Source organism: Drosophila hydei, unplaced genomic scaffold, assembly GCF_003285905.1.
Source record: "Drosophila hydei strain 15085-1641.00,03,60 unplaced genomic scaffold, DhydRS2 tig00000290-arrow-arrow-pilon, whole genome shotgun sequence".
NCBI classification, from domain to species: domain Eukaryota; kingdom Metazoa; phylum Arthropoda; class Insecta; order Diptera; family Drosophilidae; genus Drosophila; species Drosophila hydei.
The window spans coordinates 546490-573227 of NW_022045704.1; the positions used below are offsets into that span (position 1 = coordinate 546490).

At 39.6% G+C, this 26738-nt stretch overlaps 3 protein-coding genes across 5 annotated transcripts; 2 read left to right on the top strand and 1 right to left on the bottom strand.

Moving 5' to 3' along the window:
- Window positions 1–4550: 4550 nt before the first annotated feature.
- On the top strand, window positions 4551–7730 carry LOC111605498. The gene is made up of 3 exons (XM_023324048.2): window positions 4551–6505; window positions 6568–7096; window positions 7166–7730. The coding sequence occupies exons 1-3, from the start codon at window positions 5121–5123 to the stop codon at window positions 7682–7684; spliced, it is 2433 nt and encodes an 810-aa protein (XP_023179816.2). The 5' UTR covers window positions 4551–5120; the 3' UTR covers window positions 7685–7730.
- A 2366-nt stretch (window positions 7731–10096) lies between these two features.
- Window positions 10097–11530, top strand: LOC111605496 (actin-87E). The gene is made up of 2 exons (XM_023324046.2): window positions 10097–10171; window positions 10362–11530. Exon 2 carries the CDS (start codon window positions 10383–10385, stop codon window positions 11511–11513), a length of 1131 nt encoding a protein of 376 aa, XP_023179814.1. The 5' UTR covers window positions 10097–10171; window positions 10362–10382; the 3' UTR covers window positions 11514–11530.
- A 1280-nt stretch (window positions 11531–12810) lies between these two features.
- Window positions 12811–18404, bottom strand: LOC111605520 (band 4.1-like protein 4B). Of its 3 annotated transcripts, XM_023324078.2 has the most exons (10): window positions 17451–18403; window positions 16747–16894; window positions 16500–16676; window positions 15253–16297; window positions 15056–15190; window positions 14796–14915; window positions 14568–14722; window positions 14299–14507; window positions 13489–14088; window positions 12811–13311 (listed from the first exon to the last, which is right to left on the bottom strand). In XM_023324078.2, the coding sequence occupies exons 1-10, from the start codon at window positions 17679–17681 to the stop codon at window positions 13156–13158; spliced, it is 2976 nt and encodes a 991-aa protein (XP_023179846.2). In that variant the 5' UTR covers window positions 17682–18403; the 3' UTR covers window positions 12811–13155. The 3 variants fall into 3 exon arrangements, with proteins under 3 accessions (XP_023179846.2, XP_023179849.2, XP_023179848.2); XM_023324081.2 differs by lacking the exon at window positions 13489–14088 and having other exon boundaries at window positions 17451–18404; XM_023324080.2 differs by lacking the exon at window positions 14796–14915.
- Between the last annotated feature and the right edge of the window lie 8334 nt (window positions 18405–26738).

Here is a 26738-nt window from a genome sequence, read left to right on the forward strand (position 1 = left end):
ATTACGTTTTAATTATAGTAATAATAATAAAAAAACTGTTCAAAAATGCAAATAAATATATTTAGCATATGCTAATCTGATATTAAAGAAAAATATGACCAATAGCAAACCTTTAAGTGGTTTAGATACAAATCCAGAGGCAGGTGCACAACCATTAGATTTCATAATACTTGCGGGACATGTGCAGCGATAGCGATTGGTGAAAGCCCAGTCAGAGCCTGGCTGCAGAGCAACAACAACTTGTTTGCCCAGAGTCAGAGCCAGAGACCCGTAGTGCTCAACCAAATTGACAGCCGAAAATAACGAAATACATGTTATAGAAATTGGAAAGTAAGAGTCCAATACTCCTATATATATATATATAAACATTTATATTACACTATATATAAATTATATATTTGATGTGTCAAGTCCAGATTTCAAATAGCTTTTAATTGCGGCTTTTGTTAGGTTCTGTGGCATATTTGATGAGGACAGCTGCAGCTAATTCGCAAAAGGGGTTATGCAAAAAAAAACATTAAAAATAAAAAGCAATTGTTGCGACCACAAAAATAGTAACAACAGCAACAAGAGGCAACGTGAGCAACCAGAGCAACGACAACGACAACGACATTTAAACTGGTTTGTGCCGCCAGAATTAGCCAAGCTGCTAAAGTCACAGCAGCTCTTGTGGATTTTTTGGGCACTAGTCTATGCATGTAGCATGTTGGCTTCGGTTGCATGAATCACACACACACACTCAGATTGAGAGTGTGTGTGTGCCATCTGCACACATTCCCGAAAAGTTCATCTGGCAAGTCTTTAATTGGCTAAATACCTTCACTTCACTTATAGACAGCTATTCGACTAATTAATTATTCACATATATACTATATATATAGTATATAGAATTGAATGAGTGCTGTTTCGAGGCACAACAGAGCCGTGGCCAAAGTCAAGGTTTGGCTTATCCGGTATTTGCTTATGGTAATTGGCCATATGATATAACCGTAACTCGAGCAGCATGAAATTCGACAAGTGCTGTCTGCACTTGACCATAACGTGGCTAAGATTACGATTACGCTTACGACATCTGAGCTGCAGCTGAAGCTGGAGCTGGAGGTGGAGGTGGAAGTGGAGTTGTAGGTGGCATCGCCCAGTTGCCGCTGGCCGTTGTCAGTTCTCCTTTCACAGCGACAGCAGCACTGCCCTCAAAAGTCGCTCATTAGCTGTTGGCTATTTCGAAAGTCAACCAATTTATAGAGAAACAAAACAAAAAAATAAAATAAAGTAAAAAAGCCAAGTCCATGTGAGCCCATACGCTCTAGGCCTGCGCCCATGCCCAATCGCATGATGTGTTGACGATTCGATTCGACGCTAGTCAATGCTACAATCGAGCCGCCTTAATGCTATCGTAGCTGCCGCTCTGATATTACGTCATGAAATATAATGATTTTCTTAATGTACTCATTGACTAGACAAAAAGCTATAATAACTTTGATCCAATGCGTGATGAGGCGGGAACTCGATAAATCGTTGCTATGAAATACGTTGAATATCGATTTCAATATGATATCTTTTCCAAGTAACACGATAAATATCGATTCGCAGCAGAGTTTTCTTTAGAGATTTGCCGCCTCGGACAGGTGTACGTTTCTTAATACAATTTTAAGTATATTTATATAATCTGTAATCGGCTGCCACCGATTGCTTAATACTCGTTCATATCTCTGCTAAATTTATTTTAATGGATTAAGAGGTATGTCTCTAGTTTGAAAACTGTGGAAGATGGAAGATAGACTTTGTCTCTAATCTTTATACCTTGACCTTTTCTTATATTGCAAATAACAAGTCGCTAATCAGCAATCCAATATAACCTCTTCTTCTTGTCGAAAGACCCAAATGACCAATCTGTAATGTAGCTGAAAGTTGACCCCCATCTAATATACTCTCTACACACTGTGTGAGCGAGCAGCGAGATGCAAATGTAGTTTGAAATTTGAAGTGCAGGTCAAGAGAGCTCGAAGTCGAGTAAGGTCTAGTGGTTTACTCCCAATAAATATACTCCATGCTCTCAGTGAGCGAGTGAAATTTGAAATTTGGGCGAACACAGCTCGAAGTTAAGTGCAGTCTAGTGAGACACTCCCAGCCAGCTCGCTCTTTAACTGTTTTGAAATCGTTCAGGGTGGCCCGTCAGACTGTCAGTCTGTCTGTCATCATTGCTTTTGCTATTTTGTTGTGTGCATTCTGCGCGCGGTACAAACTGAATTTTAATAGCCAATCTAATGTGTTGCGGCCAGTTTCATTAACGGTTTCGGCGTGTTGACAAGGTCTCGAATATGTTGAGCATTTCAAGTTTCTTTTCTGTTGGACTTTGTCAGATTTGGCTCTTTAAGAATTTTAAATGCCAACTTCGGTGCAAAAACTCAATTAACTAATATGCAATGATTATAAGCGTGCTGTTGAACGCCCCTAATGCGCTGCCTCAAGTGCGCTTCGCCTTTAGATCTTTATAGTAAACGTAACCCATTTAACCAATTAGAGCTGTTTGTGGCTTTGAAAGACTCCACCTCCGCAAATGAGGTGCGCCGACAGCCGGTTTTCCAACCGCTATCGTATTGTACTTTCAGTTTCAGCTCATTTCCAGAGCCAGCTTATCGATAGCACTCTGCTCTGCATACACACACCAGCTCGACACCTATAGTTAGCTACGAATACAATGCCGATTTGCCGATCGAGTTTTATTTCTTAGCTGCGGTCAGTCAGCTGTTGTTGTTGTCTGCACTCCTTTGGCTGCCATAAATCAGAGCTAAGTAAAAAAATATATATTTCTATTCTCTTGCATGAAGGCCAGCACCATGTCAAAGACACCAACAACTGCAGGCCCACACAAGGAGGTGGTACAAAGTGCGATGTTTATACGTAAGTTGCAATTTTTTCATCGGTCAAATGTTAAAAGATATACTGAATTTGATATACTCTAACGATAAACCATTTCGATATGGTTGAGTTATATAATGCATTCGACCCATACAAAGTGAAAGTCGTTTCCTTTTATTTCTTTTCTATTATTTCTTTGCTCATTTGGCTGACAGCATCTGCAACCCGGAACTGAGTTGAATATGTGACGTTGTCCACCTGTCCTAAAGGCATTTCAAATCGCATATACCCTTATGGTAAGCGCATTGCATACAAGAAATTTAACATATTTTTTAGCTCATGATCAAATCGCAAACCGGCTGCGCTTTTACCATCAACGAATCCATGAAACATACATTCAGTATAGTTTATTCCTCTGGTGACAATTAATGCTAATAAATGTTCATAAAAATTGTGCGTTGCTCAATAACTAATAGGTTTTGTGAACTAATGGCACTTGCTGCAGTACACATCATATTTTATTATTCAGCAAAACTTCATTTTCATCAACAGTTTCTTTGAGCAACGAGTTTACCATAAAGACGAGTATATCCTGACTTGTTTATCGTATGGGTTGATACACCTTCAAATACCTCATCAATCGCTTGTAAATGGTATCGTATGATAAAGCGGCCTTTAACTGTACTGTATAATCAATATCAGCAGCAGAGTCGATCTATATAAGACGCTTAAACACCAGACACTTCAAGACGAGGGGATCATGCAAATATATATCTGAGACTGTATACATATATGCGCACATATACTCACAAGTTTATTCGAACGGCCTGCTCGGAAAAAGCCTTAAGTCATTTTTCTTATGTAATAAACTTGTATCCGCATTGTTCTTGCTGTAATACAAAACTCAGAGCAAGTTTGGTTTAGTCAGCAGCTCACCTGTTGTGCACTTAACTAAGAACCAATTTATATTTTTGTGTTGCACTCCTATGCAATTCTTATAAATTCAAGTTCAGGTCGAACTGAGTCGTGTCTTGGATTTTACTTTGCCTCTATGTGTATATGTCTGTGTCTTTGCTACGTTTGAATATTGCTCCTCTGAGTGAAACTCATAAAAATACAAATACTTTTACAAGTAACTCTAGAAGAATATGTTTCATCTATACCTACCTAATTAATATTTCATATTAATATCTCACTCCTCTTCTTGATTTCTGGTTTCATATCACTCTCTTTATTTAATTCTCTCTCGTTATTTATCTCCCCTTATTGTCATATTACTATCTCTCTCTTTCTCCATCCCTTCTCTCTCTTTCTCTCTGATCTCCTTCAGTCTCCCTCTCACTCCATGGGTTTTTGTTCTATATATTACTTTAACTCTTTCTTTCTTTCTCATTTTGTCTATATAATTATCTGCCTCTCTCTATCTATAGTTCTCTATCATGATGTATCCATCTCTATCATTCTTTCTTGTTCTATATCTATATCTTTCCCTTTCTCTTTCTTTCTCTTTCCCTCTCGCTCTCTTACTCGTCTCTCAGTTTCTCTTCCTCAACTCTTTTTTTTTTAGTTACGAGACTTAAAGAGTAGACACTCCCCAGTACTGAAAATAGATGATCTTCTAGAGTAAATCTGTTTGTTCATATAGTCACCTAGGGTTACTCCTAGTCCATCACTCAAACCTAATACATTCTTTCTGTGTTCAAAGCACTTATATTTCTTATATGAAATGTTGCAATAAGTACATAAACTTTGCGTGTATGAATACTGAATACCAAGTAGACAGATTTGGCGTCGTCGTTGATTTTTCTTGAGCGCACGCACTTTTATTTATTTGCAAACTCAAAGTTTGCTTTTCATTTGGTTGCTCTAGAAAATCCAGTTTCTTATTTCTACGTTGTCTGCACGCGCTGTCGTTACCGTAGGTGAACGGAAATGTTTGGGAGTGGCAGGACTACCACCAAAGAGCGAACACTTTGAACAGCCGTTAGATAATGACGCGGTTGTTGATTTATGCGACAGGCTATTATCTTTATAGAGCAACCGACGGTCCGGGTCAACTCTGGCACCATAACTAAACAAACGTCAAACGGTAAAAGATTATCATGATTTCAGATTGCTCTAGGCCAAATTCATGAATTGAAAATTAACATTGGTAATTGGATAATAATAACCGGGGGATTCGGAACTCCCTTGTGATTTGAAATGCGACGCCAGGCAAGGTGTGCCCCATTTGGGGCGTGCCACATTCAGTTGTCGCTCGCATGTCAACGCCACAATTACGAATCTCTAATGCTGGTTCCACTTGTGTGGCTCTGCTGCTGTTGCTTCTCCAGCTAACAAATCGTAGAGCAGAGGCTCATGGGTTCGGTCTCAACCTGATGCAGCTGCCCAACGAAGATAAATCGCAGGTGGCATGCGTCTCGGCGCTGTTGCAAAAATATTTCCACTCCGGCGATGCACTCTCCGGCGCAGTGCTCTGCGTGGCCGTCACCCCAAATACGCCCGATATGCTGGATCAGCTGATGCTGGCTCTCAATCATCATCAGAGCTACACGTGGAGCATTCTAGTAACTTTTCCAGGAGAGGATCGAAAGTCGAAATCCAATTTACACATAATGCATGAGAAGCCGCAATGTTATTTCGTTATTGTGGAGGACTTGGATGATGATGATCTGGACGGGGCAATCGGCAATTGGCGTCAAATGCTTAACTGGAATCCGTTGGCACAGTTTGTAGTCTTTTTGGCATCTGTAGAAGAATCGGATGAAGAGATGACCGATTTGATGGTGGAGATACTGCTAACATTTATGAGCAACAAGCTCTACAATGTGAATGTGCTTGGACAGAGCGAAGAGAATAGCTTCTACTATGGCAAGACCGTATTTCCGTATCACCCGGATAATAATTGTGGAAATCGTGTGATCGTCGTAGATCTGTTGGATGCATGCGGCTATGAGGATGATACGGATGATGAGGAATCCGAGAGTGATAGTGACGACTACGAAGATGATGATGAAGACACAAGCTTTGATGACGATAATGAAGATGACGAATCCTTAAGTGATAAGAAAGCAGTTACTGAAAGCTTGCCTGAAGCGGAAGAAGATGCACTTGATGCCAGCTCAAATACTGACTTTGAAGCTGATGCTACGGGAGATGAAATGATGAATATGCACGCATTGACTATGGAGAACAGTGCTGAAACGGACAACATTGATGAGTCTTCCAATGAAACAGTTCGAGTTCAGTCAGCAGCTTCCATTGAGGAATATATGCGCGCTCTGTTTGAAGACAAATTCCCAAAAGATCTGAGCGGCTGTCCCATTAAAGCCGCTTATCGTGGTCCCTGGGAGCCATACATATTTGTCAGTGCCGAGACGACTGTGCCAGAGGTGGACTATTACGGCGCAGATGCTGCAGGCAATGCAAGCGAGCAAAACTACGATGAAGGCCTTGATGTAGAGGACTATACTCTAGAGAGTGACAGTCCTGACAGTTCCGCGGCCGATGAACCGGTGGATTTCAGCAAGTTGAATGGCATCGAGTTTCAGCTGGTGCAGACCATAGCTCAACGCCTACACATGTTCATCGACTTCAAGAAGAAGAGCTCCAATGTGTTTCATCTATTCAATCTACTGATAGATGGGTAAGGCATACATAAGAAGAGCACACGTAGTTTTACATTAATAAATACTTTCTTATTGACAGTCGAGTCGAAATGATTGTCGGAGGCATTGGTGAGGATCCCAGCACTACCCAGTTTGTGTCCAGCTCCACATCGTACCACCAGGACGACCTGACCTGGTGCGTGGCCAGGGCCAAGCGCAAGCACAGCCTCTTTAACTTCTTGGCCAGCTTCGATGCCAGTGCTTGGTTTTTAATATTGTTCTTCATTATTATCAGCTCGATAGCTATGCTGATGACTGAGCAGCTATCTGGCTTTCAGATCAGTAATCAGAACAACTATATATCTATTTGCCTGCGTATGCTGGGCATACTGCTAACGCAGTCCATTAATGTGAATGCTCGAAGATTGTCTTTGGCACCGCGGTTAATTTTTCTGATGGCCTTCTTGTTGGCCTTCTTCTTCAGCAACACCTATCAGAGTTTCCTGATAAGCACACTGACCACACCAACTACAGAGAGCCAAATAACCCAAATGGTGGAAATCTATGACCAACGCATGACTATTATGGTCAGCTCTGAGAACATGCGGCACCTGAACAAGGAGGGCGAGGTGGGTGATCAATTTATCTGTATTTTTATCTAACTCTCTCTGTCTCTCTATCACTCTCTCTTTATGTAGATCTTTAAGTACATTCGCGAAAAGTTCGAGATCTGCTATAACATTGTGGATTGCCTCAACTCTGCTGTCGACAATGAGCATCTTGCCGTGGTCGTCTCACGGCAGCACGCCCTCTACAATCCCCATATACAGCGGAACAAGCTCTTCTGCTTCGATCGTCGTGAATCTTTGTATGTCTACCCGGTGACCATGCTGCTGCCAAAGAAATTCCATTTGCTGCCCCACATCAATGCGGTGATTCAGCATGTCATAGAGTCGGGTCACATGCAGAAGTGGGCACGCGATCTGGATATGGTGCGCATGATACAGGAGAAGATCGCACGTGTCCAGGAAGATGCCTTCAAGACGCTGACACTGGCCGCATTTAAAGGCGCCTTTGCCTTTGCCAGCCTCCTCCTACTGCTGGCCACCATTGTCCTTGTCCTCGAGTGCCTAATCTATGGGCTGGTGGTTAGATGTCGCACGCGGCTCCGGCTTATACGCTACTTGCATCGTCGCTTGGGCAAGCGACTAGGCTAAAGTTGATATATTGCGCATACGCCCCCCTACATCCAGCTGTGGACATGTTACGCCACGTTTGGCCAGCTGTTGACAAGGGGAAGTGCCGTAGATCAAATTATACAAATTGCACAGAAATTTTATTCAAATATATACCATATATATATAGATATATATATATACAATTATATATATATTAATATATAAGTATATAGCGCACATATATAGTATTATATATATTTCATATTTTCTTGGCACATTATTCAATTTAAAAATACAAAATTGCATTCTGCCGTGGAATGCACGCCAGCGTTGCCGTTGCGGCTGCTTGTCATAATCCAAGCAGTTGTCGACGCTTCACAGTGGCTTCAAAGCACCAAACCAGAGCAAATATAAAAATAATTAAGAGATTAATGAATATTCAAAGAGTTTTCTTCTAGCTTTTCTTTTTTAAGGGAACTGCGTAAAATATTTTTTTATATATTTAAATGTTTATATATATATATATATATATATATATATATATATATATATATATATATATTATTGTTGTGTATTATTTAATTTATTTATATCATTTTTTTAAATTTATTTAAATGTTTATTTATTCATATTTTATATTTATGTATATATTCTTTTGTATATTATTTAATTTAAGTTTATGATTTTAAATTTTTATTAATTTATAAATGCGCTAATTTGCCCACTGTGCTTGGCCGTCGTCACCTCCTTTGCTGGCGCATCCTTAAAAGGTGGTGGCCTACTGCGCCGACTGCCCCGTACACAAAAATATGTATTGTATATATATACGTATATATATATATATATATATTCATAATTTTTTATAAGTATTATATTTTTAGACTTACACATTTGTTGTGGTATCATCAAATTGGCATCTTTTTGTTGTTGCTGGCCAACACAACACAATTCAATCAGCTGCTTGTGTGTGTGTGTGTATGTAAGTATACAGAGTGAAGCGGTCGAGCGATCTGCTTGACTGAATGAGTTTTTCGTTATATTCAATGAATACTATTTTACATTCGATTTAGAATGAACTGAATATATAAAAATATGCATCAATAACTGTGTATACTATATATTTATATCGAAGAAACCTTGAAGAAACTGGGTACAAATTAATTTTGAAATAATTGTCCGTTAAATTGTTATAGTTTATTAAATATGCATAGTTTACGAATAAAGTGTTTACATGACACACAAAATTGACATCGATTGTATTCAGCCAGTATGTGCCAGTCAGTGAATACAATAAATATTTGAATACATTTATAAACCTAAAACCAAAAGCCTAATTAATCAATTTCTTACAATGCTAACGAAGAGCATTCAATCATCTTTGAGCTACAGTAGAGCTTAGCTATACACTCATTAATAAAAGGGTATTAGCTAGTCGTACACTGTCTAGTGTATACAGTTTGCACCTGTATTATCTAGCCAAGCACAGAGCAGCTAACTTAAAAAATATATAAAAATTAAAAATTTAAGAAATCTTTTAAAAATAGATTTCCATTCGTATCTGCGCGTCAGCGTCAAAGAATCTTATGCAAAAACGTGAGAGCGCACGATATTTGATTTTTTCCTCGTTTTCTTTAAAAATAACATCAACAAAAGCAAAAAAAAAACGCAAAAAATTTCTGTGTAAACAACAAACATTCGAGTTAATAATGAGCAACAACAATATGAACAAATCAAGCAAACTATCGAAATATTTTCCTATTTTTACATTATTGATTATATATATTCAATAAATTTCAGCTTGTAATTTCCTATATGTACAAGACAGAAACTATTAACAATTTTCGACTTGCATGTTTATGATGCCGAAGCAACACCCCCACCCTCTGCAACTGCACCTCCATAGACCCTCTAATATACACCCACATGCAAACGCCCAACGAATTGTAGCACAGAATATTTTCGATACTTAAATATTTTGTTTTGTTTTGAAATTCTTTTTTTTCTAACTGCGAGTGCCCCAACGAGAGAGAGACAGCGGGAGAGCAAGGCAGAGAGGAGAGAGAGAGAGAGTTTCAAGCATCCCCATGTATGGATTGGACCAACGTGCAAATGTTGATTAAAAATTAGACAAAACAAAAAATTATATATATACGCCTACGACGCCTCCACGGAGAATCGACTATGTGCATGTGTGTGTGCATTTGTGTGTGAACAATTTTTGTTTACCCTATGCTCAGCGACGGCTGCTTTGGCCTCTCTAAAAAAAATATGAAAGAAAAAAAAGTATTTTTAAAAGATATTCGAAAATTTCCCCTTTAGCAAAATGTGCATCCATGTGCTGCATATGTCTGTCCATATCTGTATCTGTTTGCGTACCTCTTGTCGCTGTATGCGTGTGAAAAATCTGCTCGACTGAGGGTCGCTCGAATGGTATAAATATTAGCTCATTACAATCCAGCAGCCACTCGCAGTTCTACAGCGAAAGTGTTGATATACAATTTACAGTTTTTCTTTCTTAACCAAACGGTTAGTAAAAATATCTAAGATAAATAATAAATACATTTTCTGAAATCTTTAAAAAACAACTTGAAATACAGTTGAGTTTTTAAAAATCCAAGATCTGTTAATTTTTTAAATCTTGAGGCTCTTGATCGAAATTTCCGTATCCTTCTGAATTCACCACATCTAACTGTGTATCTTCTGGTGTCTTCTGCAGTAAAACAGATCAGTCGCCAGGATGTGTGATGATGAAGTTGCCGCATTGGTCGTGGACAATGGTTCCGGTATGTGCAAGGCTGGCTTTGCCGGCGATGATGCGCCCCGTGCCGTCTTCCCATCGATCGTAGGCCGTCCGCGCCATCAGGGCGTTATGGTTGGCATGGGTCAGAAGGATTCCTATGTGGGCGATGAGGCGCAGTCCAAGAGAGGTATCCTCACTTTGAAATATCCCATCGAGCACGGCATCATCACCAACTGGGATGATATGGAGAAGATCTGGCATCACACTTTCTACAACGAATTGCGTGTCGCACCTGAGGAGCATCCAGTGCTGCTCACTGAGGCCCCACTCAATCCCAAGGCTAATCGCGAGAAGATGACCCAGATCATGTTTGAAACATTCAACGCACCCGCCATGTATGTGGCCATCCAGGCTGTGCTCTCCCTGTACGCCTCCGGCCGTACCACTGGTATTGTGCTGGACTCTGGCGATGGTGTCTCTCACACCGTGCCCATCTATGAAGGTTATGCCCTGCCCCATGCCATTCTGCGTCTGGATTTGGCCGGTCGTGATTTGACCGACTATCTGATGAAGATCCTCACCGAGCGTGGCTATTCATTCACCACCACTGCTGAGCGTGAAATTGTGCGCGATATCAAGGAGAAGCTGTGCTATGTCGCCCTGGACTTTGAGCAGGAGATGGCTACCGCTGCTGCCTCCACATCTCTGGAGAAGTCCTATGAGTTGCCTGATGGACAGGTCATTACCATTGGCAACGAGCGCTTCCGTTGCCCCGAATCTCTGTTCCAGCCCTCGTTCTTGGGTATGGAATCGTGCGGCATTCATGAGACCGTCTACAACTCGATCATGAAGTGCGACGTGGATATCCGTAAGGATCTGTATGCCAACATTGTCATGTCCGGTGGCACCACCATGTACCCAGGTATTGCCGATCGTATGCAAAAGGAAATCACTGCCCTCGCTCCATCCACCATCAAGATCAAGATCATTGCCCCACCTGAGCGCAAATACTCCGTCTGGATCGGTGGCTCCATCTTGGCCTCCCTCTCGACCTTCCAGCAGATGTGGATCTCCAAGCAGGAATACGATGAGTCCGGCCCCGGCATTGTGCACCGCAAGTGCTTCTAAGCAACACAGCAAACACATACACACAACACACACACAAGCAAAAACAAAGAAAAATCGGCGTCGCTTACCTGGCGCCTAGAGCTTAATAATGATTAATTTTAAGTTAAACCTCTTGCTGCCCTGCCAACCAGACGGACATAGAAACCAATTTATCGACCAATCAGACAGCAATGAAATGTATTATATTTATATTAATATTTATTGGAAGTGTCGCTCAGATGACGAACGGAGAAATTGAGAAGAAAAGAACTATCGAAATTTTACAGTTTACAAATAAATAATAGCATCCATTTTAAACTATTTGCAAATTTTCTGCTTGGATTTCTCTTGATCTCTTTCTGTATATATGTGTGCCTATAGATATCTTTATATTTAGCGTACGCAGGAAATTACGGTAATTTCGCACATCCACCCCCAACCAGACTATGAGGTGTAGCTAATGCCAGCACTCTGCAGCTACAGATATAGTTCCACATATATGTAGATTCGCGCTGCTTTTCCAAAGTACACACATATTTCAGGCAGATGCAACTGTTCGCCCCCCTCGTCGACAAGGGCTAAAAATAACATTCTGTGAAAATAACAACATGCAACAACAACAAAAACAGCAGCAGCAACATGATGTTTGTCTTGAAAATAAAATTCATGCAGACATTGGGCATCGTCGTTTGGAAACAACATTAAACAGTGCCTGCCGGCTGTCTTCTAATTGCAGTGCCATGGTGCGACCCTCGGCTGCTGCGAAAATATCTTGGAATTTCAAGTACACACACATGTGCGTGTGTGTGCACGCACTTGAACATTGCAGGTCATATGGCAGCTGGTGGCTTCCTGGAATGGCCTGGCTAATTGAAAAAACAAGCCCAAATACTATTTCCGTATATGCACATTTATTAAACATTTAATTATAAAAATGCATGTTTGTTTTTTAAAGTTGTATACAAAAAATGAAATGCTCGCTTTGCACTTAATAATTGATATATGGTATATATAGATATAGATATATTTTTCTATATATGTGTATATGAGTGAGTGTTCAGTTAGCTGTCATTTAAACCTCATGAGCGTGACACTAGATTTAAAATTGAATACATTGAATAGAAATATAGTTGAATATTCAATTAAAAATCTGCGACGATTTCGTTGTTCATTTTGTTTTGTTACTTTTTCTTTTTTCTGTTAGTTGGAATACTGAAATTTTAAAAAATATATATGTATATGTTTTTGTCACATTTTCTTAGCTATAATATAGAGCGTTGTATATTAAGCAGAAAGACATCACTTTGCTTGGTTAAAATCCAGTCTATACACTTATCATTTAATTGAATACATTATGTAAAATTTAAGTACACTGTTTCTTGAAGCACATTTCTCTCGCTGACGAGACGAGACATTTATCGTACATTTATAGTTAATATAATTTAAGGCACATTTAATGGACAGTTAACATAATATGTTTTCGATAGTTTCATTTTGATTGAACCTGCTCTCTCATTGTCTTTAATGCTCTTGATGCAGCGGTTGCTGCTACTTGGAATGCTTAAAAGAATGTTGTCTAAGGTTTGTCATAGCTATCTTCTTATATATATAAATACAATCTTTAAGTCTTATCAATTATAAAATTGTTAAATTTAAACAATAATTACAACTGTGTTGTAATAACGGATTTGCGTATTATGGTCGGTTCACGTCCCTTAGGCGCTGAAACAATTTCCGAGGAGACCAGCCAGGGTGAGACCATATCCCTGGTACTGTTTGCTGGAACGCGATTGTTCTCCTGCAGATTGCTGCCATGCTTCTGTGGATGTTGATACAACACGTTTTAAATATTTAAATATACACTCATTAAAATAGATAATTGTTTTATAGAGACGGTTATAGGTAGGTGCATATTGAAATGAAAACAGAAAATGTTAGTTTGCAAGGCTAATTAAAGAACAGAGATGATATATCCCAACTCTGTTTGGGGCCAAACCTTTTCGCTTTGCGGTGCATCGACTTCGCTTTCATTGGGCTGCTGGTTCGCCTTCTCGGCCTCCAAGCGCTCCTGCTCGCTGAGCGTAGAAAATAGCAGCGTGCCAGCGCTGGGCGTGGATGTGGTAGCGCTAGCTGTTGAGGGTTTTGTTTTTGCCTCTGATTTGCTGTTCGCCGTCGCATTATTGTTTATTATATTGTTAATGAAAATTTCATTAATGAGTATTTCAGCTGCTGAGGCATTGCTCAGCAAGGAGTTTCCAGTTCCACTGGCCGCAGCACCGGTCGGCTCCGTGGCAATGTTGCTGCTGCTACTGCTGGGTGTATTAATGCTGGTCACCGTGGTGGCCATGCTGCCGGTGGTGTTTGTATTGTTTATTGTCGGTGGCAGCGAAGACGGTGGCGTTGGCGGCCCGCTAAAGGCCGACACGAAGGTGGCATTGCTGAAGGGTGAGTTACTGCTGGCCCGAGCATTAGCGTGGCTATTGATGGTGCTCGAGTTGCTGCTGCCACTGCCGCTGCCGTTGCTGTTGCCGCTGCCGCTGCCATTGCCACTGCTCGGCTTCTGTTCCGGTATGCTGAGCGTCAGCTTATCGCCGCCCTGTTTTTTATTTTGTGTGTTTTAAGCGTTTACAAAGCCAAGCAAACATCGAAAATAACAACAGCCACAGCACACACACACATACACACGTACATAGGTTAAACACAAAGTGCACACAACGAATGTAAATAAAACAAAAAAATAAATGTACAGAAAAAAGCATGAAATAAGTGCAAGGCATGGGGCTAACTGGTTTGCTATCCAACTCACCACTGATATGTAGGTGGCATTCAGGGAATCCGGTCCATCACTGTGTGTATGATTGCTGTTGCTTATGTTGTTATTGTTGTTCACATGCATGTTGCTGCTGCTGCAGTTGCTGTTGCTATTGCTATTGCTTGAGTGGGCGGCAGGCACAAACATTTGATTGGTCAACTTCGCATTGCCGCCGCTGGCACCCATCTCTTCCTCAACGCGAGCTGATCAAATACACATTTTTAAGAAACATTTGAATAATACAAAACTGGACTTAACCTTACCCTTAAGTATATTGCACTTGATATTGCCCGGTGGCAACGCGCTGGCGCCTACGTTGGCTAGCTTCACTTGATTGTTGGGCTTCTCGTTTGTATTTGAGAGTCGCTTCAGTGTCTCCGTGTTGTGATCCATGTCAAAGGTCTTGTTTATGGTAACCCTAAGATATAAATTTAATTTTATATTTAACATACTTTTCATTTATGATAACTGATGTATATTATTTACGCTACCTGATACTGTTAGCATCATTAATCGCTTCATTTGCAAGCACAGATGGGGATGGATCTTTAACAATGGACTTAAGTAATGAATCTAGCTCTCTATCTTTATCCGATAAGCCGCTCCTAACACTGCACAATGATATACACAGAATACAGAACATAGCACAGATATGCGTGAGAAATACAAAACAATGCGTATATTAGTCAAAAGGCAAAGACAGAAGCGGTACAAGTAGCACAACAAGGCAATATACAATTCCGGCACCCACCTGAGCTGGCCCGAGCTAATTGAGGCTTTGCCAAAGCTGCCATGATGCGAGGTGGCCGCACTTCTAAACGGATTCGTCTCATCAAAGTTCTTAGTAGCGTTCGGGGAGTAGGGAGGTGTGTACTCTGGCTCCAATCTGAGAAAGTAATATAAATTTATGTATTCTTTAAACTTTTTAAGTTCTCTTAATTTGCATACTTCACCAATAGCCCCGCCGCCTTGCCAACGGAACCTATCTTGCTGTAGGCCGGATCATCATTGCTAAAGTTTGATTTAAGTGAGTTGCGACCCAGCGACGGGCAGGTGGCAGCCGCATTAGTAGATGAGCTAATTGAACTACTGCATGCCGCATCCGGTTCAATAATCGCCGAATTTTGTATAACAGTCAGAACGGAGGGTGAAGGGGTAACGGTAACGAACGGATCAGTCGAGATGAACGAATCGAATGTCTCATTATTGTTCTCATTGCTGTATATGGAAGGAACGACAGAAGAAGCTGTCGGTGGCGCTTGACCTGCGGCTGCTGCAGCTGCAGCGGCGGCTGCACGTGCATTCACCGTGGCAACGGCAGCTGCGGCCGATTCCTTTTGACGCTCGCGCAACAAATGCGACTGACGACTGGCGAATCTCTGCGAAGGCCGACGCTCAAACTGTACAGTGCGTCGAGCGCGGCTCTGCTGCGTGGTTTGGAATTCGGTGCGGCCAGAGTAACGGAAGCGAGAGCCCATGCGGAAGAAGTTTTGGCGAGCCGACGGCCCCTTGACAGGCGCTCGCAGACGGAAGAAAGTATGGTGCTCCACGGCGCACTTCCACAGATGCTTGCAAGCCTTTTCATTATACAGTCGAAAGACGAAGGTGTGTTCCTGTTCGCGACCCTCGTCATCATCTTCAATGACAATGAGTGTAAGTTTTTTCTTCTTGAAATCCAGTTTGCTAATCTTGGGCCAAAAGAAGAGGCCTATCTTTTGATCACGTTCGAACACCAGTATCCCAGTGGGCGTTAAGCCCAGATGATATTCGCAGCTATCTTTGCCCAGAACGGTGTGCATATCCACGCCGTACATATCCAACCACTTCGCCTTGTTTAAAAAGGCCGTTTCCGCCTGCGCTGGTGTTAGCCCACGACATGTTTTATACTCTTCTAATATGGCAATTTCCAGATCCTCTGTTTGCTCCGGCACGAAACGAAACTCCGACACGGTAGCGGCCGAATGGACCTGATCATCATAGTCGCCCAACTCCGCTGTAGATGCAAAAATAGGGTTAATTATTTACGCAATAAAAGAGAATATAGCTATAACACAATACATTAACCCATTGCTCGTTGAGGTCAACCTTTGCGACGACCAAAGGTCACAGCAAAGGTGTCCATTCAACTTTTCAAGTATGCATTGTATATAACTTTATATTCTTCAATAAATGCCAGCTCAGTGGGAATCACGTACACTGCAAGGCCAAAGCACAGAGCTCCGCAGATTTGTCATCCGGACAGTCTAAACGCCCCTCCAGTAAATCTTGTTTGAGTTGCAAGAAGAACAAATACCGTGTTAGCTCCTCGCGTAGCGTATTTGGCTCCGAAGAGTAGAATTTGACCTTCAAACGGAATGTATACGGTGGTCCAACTAGAATGGAAATTAAATATTTAAAAAAAAATATATATATATACTATTATAAATATTATTGCATACTCACTTTTCACTTGCTTCTTGATGGGTTTGGTGGGATCGAGCCAGTGCTTCACATGGTTCGCATCCATAAACTGCAGACCAAAGTAATCTTTCTCAATAATGTCCAGAGCATAGAACACCTGTTCATAGAGGAAGCTGCCAAGCGCTTTTTTCTGCAATCAATGAAAATTTAATTAAAATTTATGAACGAAATCGCATGCAATGTAGAGATGTGAGCGTGTTGTATTACTTGAGATCACGATGTACAGAAAAATTAAAAAAAAAATTTTAGTAAAACTATATTAAATTTAAAAGTAATTTTTCATAATTCATTCATTATGAATGAAGATCTCTGCAACGGAAAATCTTTTGGCGCTTGCTTAGAGCTGAATTGAAAATGTATATTATTATGGAAAATTCGTGAGACCGTGGCACGATATAAGATACGTCACGGGTCCATCTCTAATGCAGAGTATCAAGTGTGGCCCTGAACTAATCACGTTTGTTTTTGTTTTAAATTCTTTTTTCGGGGTTCTTAAATAATGTGCTTGATCGGCAGTAAATTTTCTGTTTATCACACGTACACACACACACACACATACACAAGTATGCAATGATTGAATTTTTTACTCCACCTTACACAAACAATACAAGACCCCTTTGCAGCAATCCCCCCTCTAATGAGTGCTCCTTCTGTATGATAAGCGGAATGTAATTCTATATACTCACCGATAATTCGATGGAAAGGTCAGTATTGTCCAGCAGTATAACACGGCAGTCGATTTTGTTTTTGTTTACGACGATACGTTGGGGCTTAATCTGTGACCCGCTGCTGCTCGCAATGACGGCACCGCCGCTGCCGACCCCACCACCTCCACCTGCGCCGCTGCCGCCTCGCCCGTTGCTCGCATTATCCGCATAGTTGTTGCGCACCTTGCGACGACTTAGAAAACGCAGCATTTTTTGCAGTCGCTCACTTCTATACTATTGTCGGTTAGTATTCTGTTGGTTGGGCGTTTGGCTTTGTTGCCAACACAGCGTATTGCACCAATAATTCACCTGTGTGCTCGCTTCTTCGTCGTCTGGGAAAAAGCGCAGACATCAAGACCACAGCGTTCATACACTCACTAACACATACAAACGCGGACGCACGCACACCTGCAGAGCACAAGCGAACCGTAGACACCAATACACGCGCAACGTCATACAAATGAACTGCAACTTGTTCTTGTATGGAATAGATACACACACACACAGAGGCGCACGCCCCCCGTTTCCTTAGTCTAACACAAACGAATCGGGTTGAGCTGGGTCTGGGGCTGGGGCAGGCTTTTGGCGCTCCTGTAGCCGCGCGGTTATATTTCCCCCAAATCACAGTTAGTTACAGCGGCGTCCTCTTTTCCGCACTGGTATAAAAAACAAGTCCGCCCCAAACACGTTCCGTTCCTTTCGTTCCTGCCAGAGAGAACACAAATGCTAGCAGCCAGCAGTAATATTTCTTTCTCTACAAGCGGATTGTTTTTAGCGCTTCGTTTTATAACATAAGTATGCGTGAGTTGTAAAATTAAATTGTGTAAATATATTTGTTATGGTGCCGTAAATTATACATTTGCTGTACTTGCAAGCAAAGTTTTATGCGATGATGGTAAAACGCGCAGTGTGACCGAGTGACGATAGCGTGAAAATGTAGCTTCTTCTCTTCTGTATCGATACTTATCGGTAAAAAGTTATGTGTGCACTGGTCGTACTGTTTTATACTGATTATATTTGAATTTGAATTTTTTAACATTTTATGAATTATTATCAATTCAGCGCAAAAATATTTTAAAATTCTTAAGTATATTATGAATAAATATTGTGTGTATTACTTTATTTTCACTATATCAGTTCATTGCCAAGTTCGCGCCTTTTTGCTAGTGTGTTATCCAACACTTAATGCTCGACAGTTAAATAATCGATTATGGCTATAATTTTTTAAATTTTTAGCGCGTGGCATAAGACAAAACGCAAGGGAATAATATATAAACAAGTCCCTTGGCCTTTCGGAACCATAACTGGCTAACAAATCAAATTTCTGTGGATCAAGCCAAGCAGGCAAAGTAATAAGAAACAATGCTAAAAAGCTTACAGCCATATAAAATAGAAACAAAGTTACGAAATTTTATGATTAAAATAAGTAAGTTTTACTTGAACAGAATAAAAAAGAAAACTATCAGTTAAGTTACATTTACAACGGTCCCACCACAGCTGTAAATACAAAGCACATGAGGGGCTTTCTAGTTGCAGCCGGCATTTGCAAAATCCTTTTTATGGGCAATTTATTCCTTTATTTGTTAGTGGATTTAGGGCTGGAGCTGTAACTGTAAGCGACGCAGTCAACCAACACACACACACAGATACAAGCAACCTCCCCTTATTGGTCGCCGTATTTCGAGTTTAAAGGTAAATGGGAGATTTATCGCCAACAATTTCCGTATGTTCATGTGTGCGTGTGAGTGAGTGTGCGAGTGTGTGTGTGTGTGCTTGCTTGTGTGGTATTTTCTGCCTTCTTAGCTGTTGGTTCATATTTATATCGAGCTTTTAGTGGACCCCCGAGATGGGGGCCTCGGTTTTCCTTTACAACATTGGCTAAAAGCGTAAACTATGCATGCACACTTGCATGATTAATCTACGTTTATTGGCTATCAATTTTCACTCGATATGCATTTACACTTAGATGAAAATGCATTTCACAGATATGACAGCATAATTACAGAATGCTTGTTTTAACTAGGCGCATGATTAATTGCCGGCTAATAAGGAAACCCGATCGGATGCCTAATAACAAGCCAGCCGGGCAGGCGAGCCGCAGACGTTTGACTGCTGCCTTAGCTCGACAGCAAGTTGGCCGGCCAGCAACCCGAGCTGGCCATCAGCAACTGGCCCAAACAACGTGCGTAGGCCGTAATTATGACAGCCAGCTAAATGGTTTGCTTTAATGGGTGTGTCACAATTAGGAAATGGCCAAAAGTTGTCTTGGCCCTAATAATAAACGAATGCCTTGTAAAGAGTTTTCCTTAACCCATATTTTTGTAGCTCTAGAGAATATTCATCGATAATGAAAAGTTGCTCAGGTATATAAATATTTGTGTGTCTGAATGTGTGTATGTGTGTGTGCGGAAGGAGAGTGAACTATGGGCAACTACTGTGCATTTTATCTGCAGTTGAGTGCAAAATAAATTCCTTTTAATTAAAACCGCAGCTCGTGATTTAAATTGCTTCAGGCTGAGGCGTCGTCGGCGCAATTTATTGTTGGCCATCCATAAATCAGCCGTTGGCGACGCGACGCTTGGCTCGGTTGCCATGGGGGCCAACGAAAAGGTAAATTCATTTTAATTAAATAGAAAAAATGTTTTGCTAAGGCTAACAAACTGGCCAAAAGGGCCCAAAATGACATCGAACGAGTGATATCCAAAGGCGAAAGACACAAAAAAAAAACAGAAGATGAAGAAGGAATTCGAACTTTCCAGTAATTGGCTACTTAAGTTCTCGATTGGTACGGTACGGCACGTCGATGAAGGCGAGAACGAGCAGCAGTCATTGCAATAAAAAACATCCTCGTGTTGTAAAATTTTATGTGTGATTGTATGTCGCTTTACGATATCCTGGCTGGCGCGCTGCTCTCGACTCGGCCTCTCGACTCTCGGCTCGTTATTGTCGGCCAAGAGACAAGCACAGGATGCGATGCGACGCGATGCGATGCGATGGCCTTCAGTCCGCCTCCAGGGCAAGGCGTTTGTATTGAGCAGCAGCAGCAGCAGCATTAGCGGCAACAACAACATTTGTTGTCTCAGCAAATTTTGTGGAGGAAAACTAAGCGATTGCCGTTTACCTGCTCACCTACGCCCTGGGGGAATAATTCACGGCTATTTGGCAAGTCAACAGCTTGTTTTATTTTTCGATGAGTATTTTTATGACGAAACGCGAGCGCATCGGCCAAAATCAATTGGAAATCAATGTGGCAAAAAGACCAAAAACAAAAATATCTTGACTGCGAAATAATTAGTTTAAACCAACTTTTCTCCCTTTTATTGTAAAATGTACAAAAATTATGCGAAAATTTATTTTATTTCATATACAATTTAAAATGTGTCAACTTTTTTGCCGCTACGCGACCTTTTCATAAAAAACCATATGAAATGTATAAAAAGTTATTTATGCCCTGGGGCAGCTTTTGTTGCAACGCCATTTGGGGCAACGGTGCTTAGTGACCACAGTCCAAAAACCCCAAAAAAAAAATGTATATAAGCGAAGAAGAAATATAAAAATTCTAGCGGCCTTTTTGTTCCTCCAACTCTTTTTTGGCCTGACAGTGGCTTTAATCCTGGCAACGGAAGAGAGGGAAGGGCAGGGAGGGGCGTTCTAAAACTTTGGTAGCATTGCAACAATTAAAAGTGGCACAAGGGTCATTGAAACAATTGGGCATTGTTATTTAGCCAGGGGATTTAATTTATGCCACTAATTACTTTAAGAGCTTTTTAGCTGCAATCATGCTGCGAGTGCTCTGAATGCGTTGAGTGCGCAGCCACTGAAAACTTCCTTTGAACTTTAAGCGCGGTTTGCTCGCTCGGCTCCTGCGCTCTTCGCAAGCCTAGGCAAGCCGAAAAACAATATGCAAATGAGTTTCACATATATTCAAATATATATTCTTTTCTATGCCACTAGGTAGAAACTAAAGCAAAAGTTTGGCCGAGTTTCGCATCTTACGCTTTTTTGGCAACAGTTTCGCTTTGCTTGACTGTCTGCGGCTCTTTCGGGTGACTGCGACTCTGAAATGACTTCAAATGACTTTTGGCCAAGCCGAAGAAACTTGAAAGGTTTTCTGGCTATTTACACTTGATTCGGACATATGTACGCACCAACACACACAGAGCTCTATATATATATGTGTGTGTATTAGATAGGTTTTGGCCATGACAGCAAACAGCAAAAACAGTTTGGCATTAGTTTTTGCATTTGGCTCAAAGATTTTACCCTTGGGATGCGGCAACAATAAAACTATCAACTTTAAATTGTAGTTCATATTATTGATGTGTGTGTGTGAGAGAGTTTTTTTCGCTTGGCTATGCGAGTTTTCCCATAATCATGCCAAACTAAGCATGTTTTTGATTTGACTTCCACAAAAGTTAAAAGCCCGCAAATTCATTCGAATTTCATTTAAATTATGAAGCATGAAGTGGCAGGACGAAGAAGAAGGCATGCTATACGCCATATTTATATATATATATATATATATATATATATATATATATATATATATATATATATATATATATATATAGATCGATTGTCCTTATGTATATATATGCTTGTTAGCCACAATAAGATGAGTCTTAGACTCAGGCTACCAAAAAATATATCATTGATTCTATACTAAATATATATATATTTTAAATATTTTTTATTATAACATACCTCACCTCAAACACCTTCAAAACAGCAAAAAAATAAATATAAAAAAATATTTTCAACCATACATTCTTAAGCCTTGGGTGCAACATATCATATGCCATGATTCAATTATTTAAATCTATTTTCCTATTAATATATAGAAGAAAAATAAAATTTAAGAAAAAATATCCCAGCCTTACACAGTTTGCAGGGTATTTGCTAGTCGTATACCGCCCATTAGAATACACTGAACTGGTTTTGGCTTTCAAATTAGTTAAAGAGATTTGAAACTGGACATGAATTTCAATTCCATTTAAATGAAACCTCAAGTCAGATTAGCTGTCTAGAGCACAGTTGAATGGTAACCCGAACCGAACCACATTGAAAAATAATTGATTATTTCAATATTTTAGTGCAATCTTTAAAATAATATAAATATATAGAATAGAAATTGATTAACATTGCAATTTCAATTTAAAAATACAATTTGGGATTCATTAGAGGCGGGTCTTATAAATGTGGTTTACGAGCCGAGTTTTGGTTGTTCAAGCAAAATCTTATATATGTGGCTCACGAGCCACAGCTGCAGACAAGGAATCGGCTCAATCGCCTGGAATCGAACCACTTAGCACTGTCGTGGACAACTACTTGCCACATGCCACACAGAAGAGCCACATTGTTCGTAGGCTAGGCGAGAAGCGAGTAGCCGCTCATCATCAATGTGCAATATTTTGCTTATCATGCATTTTGCTTGGTCCAGCATCTAACGAACAGCACTAGAAGTGCTTCACACACAGAGAGACATAGAGAGAGAGAGAGAGAGAGAGAGTGAGAGACTGAAGTGGAGAAGAAAAAGTAGTTCATTGAGCAGCACAATTTGCTGATTGTTGGAATTTTTGGGATAGGAAATGAAAACCGAAACTGAAACTCATTTAAATCAATATTTTGTTGAGCACGTATGCAGCAGCAATAACAGTAGTCGCAGCAGTGGCAGTAGTAGGAGTGCCAGTTGCTAGTGGCAGTTGTATTTGGGGTTTTCTATGTTCGTCTCTCTGTGCGCTGTGCTCTGTGCTCTGTCCTCTGTCTTCTTGTGTGCTACGGCATCAGCACAATTGTCAAATGTTGTCTTGCTGGCCATACGCTAACCACAAATGCCCGAAAACCAAACCCCAGCCAGATGACGCCAGCATGCAAATGTCTTGTAACATTGTGCAGAAAATAGCCTTGGCTCACCCGACCACCAAACAACGCCCACTAACACTCACACACACGCACACACACACACACATACAATCGCAATTATATTTGCCTTAGGTCTGCATTAGTTCGCTGAATGGTTTGGCTTTACGTCCGGCTATTGGTTATGGTCAAGCCTGCTGCTAAGAGTCATTTCCGTGCTTTACCAAGCTCACACCCACTCACACACCCACACACCGCTGAGGTGATAGAGTCCCGCTTTTCATGTGTTTGATGCGTGCGGTTTTTGTGGCAATCGCTGTGATTTGTTCAATCCTCTTTACCAATAAAAAAAATAGATATATATATATATGTATATATATATGTATATATATACGTATATATGTGTGTGCTTATTGAGTTAGCATTTGCTTTACTTTTCTCTCAGTCAACAATTTATAAATTAAATTTGGTTCATTTTAACAACGATTTACTTTTAGCATGGCATGTAAAAAGTTGTCTCTAACTATGTTTTACGGCAGCTGTTGCAGGAGTTCTTGCCAAAAAAGGAAACGTTTCTTAATTGAATATTAGTGTAGAGCTTTATAGCTAATTAATGAAATCAGCTTTGCTATGCGAAGGTGGCCTTATTTAATTCAGGCCACACAAAATTATAAAATATTCAAATAAATTTATATTGATTTCTTTATTTAGAACAAATAACTTATATTTAACTTTATCTATGTAATTTTATTTTACTATTTTATTCATACAATATAAAATATATCATCTATGAAATACAACATATTACAATAAATATTTATTTATAATATATGCAATAGAATACAAATTTTAAATACTTTTTTTTTAATATTTTTGTTATTTCATTTTTTATTATATTATTTTAATTATTTAATAAAATATTTTTAAAAAATTTATCGATTTTTATTTTATTTGTAAAGTTTAAAATACTTAAAGAAATATATATTTACTTTTATAGTGTCTGAAATATAAATGTATTTTAATTTTTATTTTATTTATAGTATACAAAATATTAAAATTAATTTTTATATATTTTTAATTTTTTTTTAATAAATTTGATTTACTTAAAATTTTTTATTTTGCTCATAAAATATACAACAAAATATTAAAAAGGAATATTTTTATAATTTTACTTATAAAATATTAAAATAAACTTATATATATTTTATCTTGTTTTTATTTATTTATATTTAACTTTACTTCAGATCTGCCCTTGCTTGCAGAGCCGTTACGTGAATTGTAACTGTAAAGGAATTGCAGTTAACAGGACCTGCAGCAGCTTCTATTGCAGCCTACACAACTGTTTGCCATCGGCCGTTTGCCCTCACTCGCCTCTGCTGGCTATGTAACAACTTTAACTATAAATTTCCCAACTGGTTATAGCTAAGCGATTGCACCAAAGCAACGGCGAACTTGAAGTCGATAGCAATATCTGCTGGGGATAGAAGCGACATAAGGCCTGCTATAAAGCCAATTAGAAATCATCTATTATGATATTCATATATATATCCATAACCAATTAGAGTCTACAGATTCTAATGAGTTTTATGGCAGTCTTAAGTTTATTTATAGACATATATTATTACATTTGATATGTTTATAAATTAAATATATTTGTAACTGTTATTCATAGAGATGGAAACTTCCATAGAAAACAGTGTTTATAATCTTTAGTTGAAACTGTGCCTTCAGCTGCAAGGGAAAATATCACTTGAGCTGTTTACAGCTTAGCGCTAAAGCTATTCGCTTGGACTTATTTTTTATAGCCACTAAGCCAGCTCCAAGTACATACAAACCTTAATATTGTTAACTTAAACAAACCAAAGCTTCAGGTAATACGATATGGCTCTGCTTTCGGATCGAACAACTACTTTGGCTTAAGTTTCGGTGGCAATTTCGAAACGGTTTGACTTCAACTGACATCAGCTGCTATACTTACTTTTAAAAGCTATAAATAATTTAGATAAAAAGTAAAAAGAAAATAATGAAGCGCCATCAAATAGGGCACAGCTCGTTGAGTAGCATTAAAATTAAAGCAAACGCTTGACACAATTGTTGGCTTCCTTGGCAATTGCAAGAAGATAAATTTCAACTTTTTATATGAGCAGCAGTGGCAGCACTGGCAGCACCAGCAGCAGCTACTCCGTGTGCTCATATTCACGTATTTAATGTTGTTACCACGCATTTATCTCATCTTTTTACTTCTTGCCATGGAATTTTGACTGGCAATTAGCAGCGTTGCCAATGACGGCAAAGATAGAGACTTTTTCCTTTGCTTTCCTTTTCTTTTCTTGATTTTCTTTTTTTGTTTTTGTTTTTTTTTTTTTTTTTTTGCCAGCTAACGTCTGGCTGTTCTGGCTGTCCTTGCTGTCAGTTTCTCTTTCTTGGCGTTTTGTGTTTGGCTTTTATGACAGTTTTTCTTTTTTATTGAGCGACAGAATTTTCTATGACATTTTTGACGCTTACGATTTTAACATTGCCTTAATTGCTGCTTTATGATGTGTGCGCTCAAATGACACGCAGTATTCGTTTGGCTATGATTATGATTTAGTTGGAGTTTGTATTGGGTTCGGGTTCGAGTCTCGAGTTTCCAGTCTCAAGCGCCATAAAGATTAAGCGGCAGTGAAGTAACCATTTTGTCAGTCATTTCTACTTTTGCACCCGTCTAACAGCAGCAGCAGCAGCAGCAACAGCGGCAGCGGCAGTCATAAAACTCGTTCGCATATCATCTTGTAAAGTTCTTTAAATATTTGTTACTTACGATTGTACATAAAAAATTGTTTACAGCGCAATCATGTGTGGCAATTGAGGCAGATGTTAGACGGCAGGCAGGCAGGCACTCAGCGGCAGTTGTAGAAGAAATCTTTCAGCATTCGTCTGGTAAATCATTCAACTCAAGTCAAGCTGGAGCTGTCAGTCTTATGAAACGGGCTGCTCATATTTGCTAATCGCTTACTTTATAATGCAGCAACAAATTTTCCCTTTGAACTAATGAAAAAAGCTGCAGACTTAACTTATTTCACTCAATTGCCAGCTCCTTCTGGCTTAAGTGGCTAAATCAAACGGCGGCTTAGCCGAAGCCTACAAAATATTTGCAGCTACTATGCAATATTTCACACAGATGTAACACATAGATATAAATAATGTAATGCGCAAATTTATAGAGAAAAAGAGGCAGGTAAAAATAAAATGGGCATTGCGCACGGTACGTGACTGAAGCATATCCTAGACACTTGTAAAGTATAAATTGAATTTTATATTATTCAATTTTTTTGCTGTAACAATATTTATGCAAAAGAAGTTTTTAGTTTTTTAAATTTATTCTTAAATTTTTAAAAATATTTTTTTCAAATGAATTCGTGAAAAAAT

What these genes read in the sequence shown, in the direction of transcription:
- LOC111605498 (XM_023324048.2), top strand. Translation starts at nt 5,121, where the DNA reads ATGTCAACGCCACAATTACGAATCTCTAATGCTGGTTCCACTTGTGTG. An exon ending in TTCAATCTACTGATAGATGG is followed by an intron (nt 6,506 to 6,567) that starts GTAAGGCATACA and finishes TCTTATTGACAG; the next exon opens with TCGAGTCGAAATGATTGTCG. An exon ending in ACCTGAACAAGGAGGGCGAG is followed by an intron (nt 7,097 to 7,165) that starts GTGGGTGATCAA and finishes CTCTTTATGTAG; the next exon opens with ATCTTTAAGTACATTCGCGA.
- LOC111605520 (XM_023324078.2), bottom strand. Translation starts at nt 17,681, where the DNA reads ATGCTGCGTTTTCTAAGTCGTCGCAAGGTGCGCAACAACTATGCGGAT. An exon ending in ATTAGCTCGGGCCAGCTCAG is followed by an intron (nt 14,916 to 15,055) that starts GTGGGTGCCGGA and finishes ATCATTGTGCAG; the next exon opens with TGTTAGGAGCGGCTTATCGG. An exon ending in CAAGTGCAATATACTTAAGG is followed by an intron (nt 14,508 to 14,567) that starts GTAAGGTTAAGT and finishes GTATTTGATCAG; the next exon opens with CTCGCGTTGAGGAAGAGATG.
- LOC111605496 (XM_023324046.2), top strand. Translation starts at nt 10,383, where the DNA reads ATGTGTGATGATGAAGTTGCCGCATTGGTCGTGGACAATGGTTCCGGT.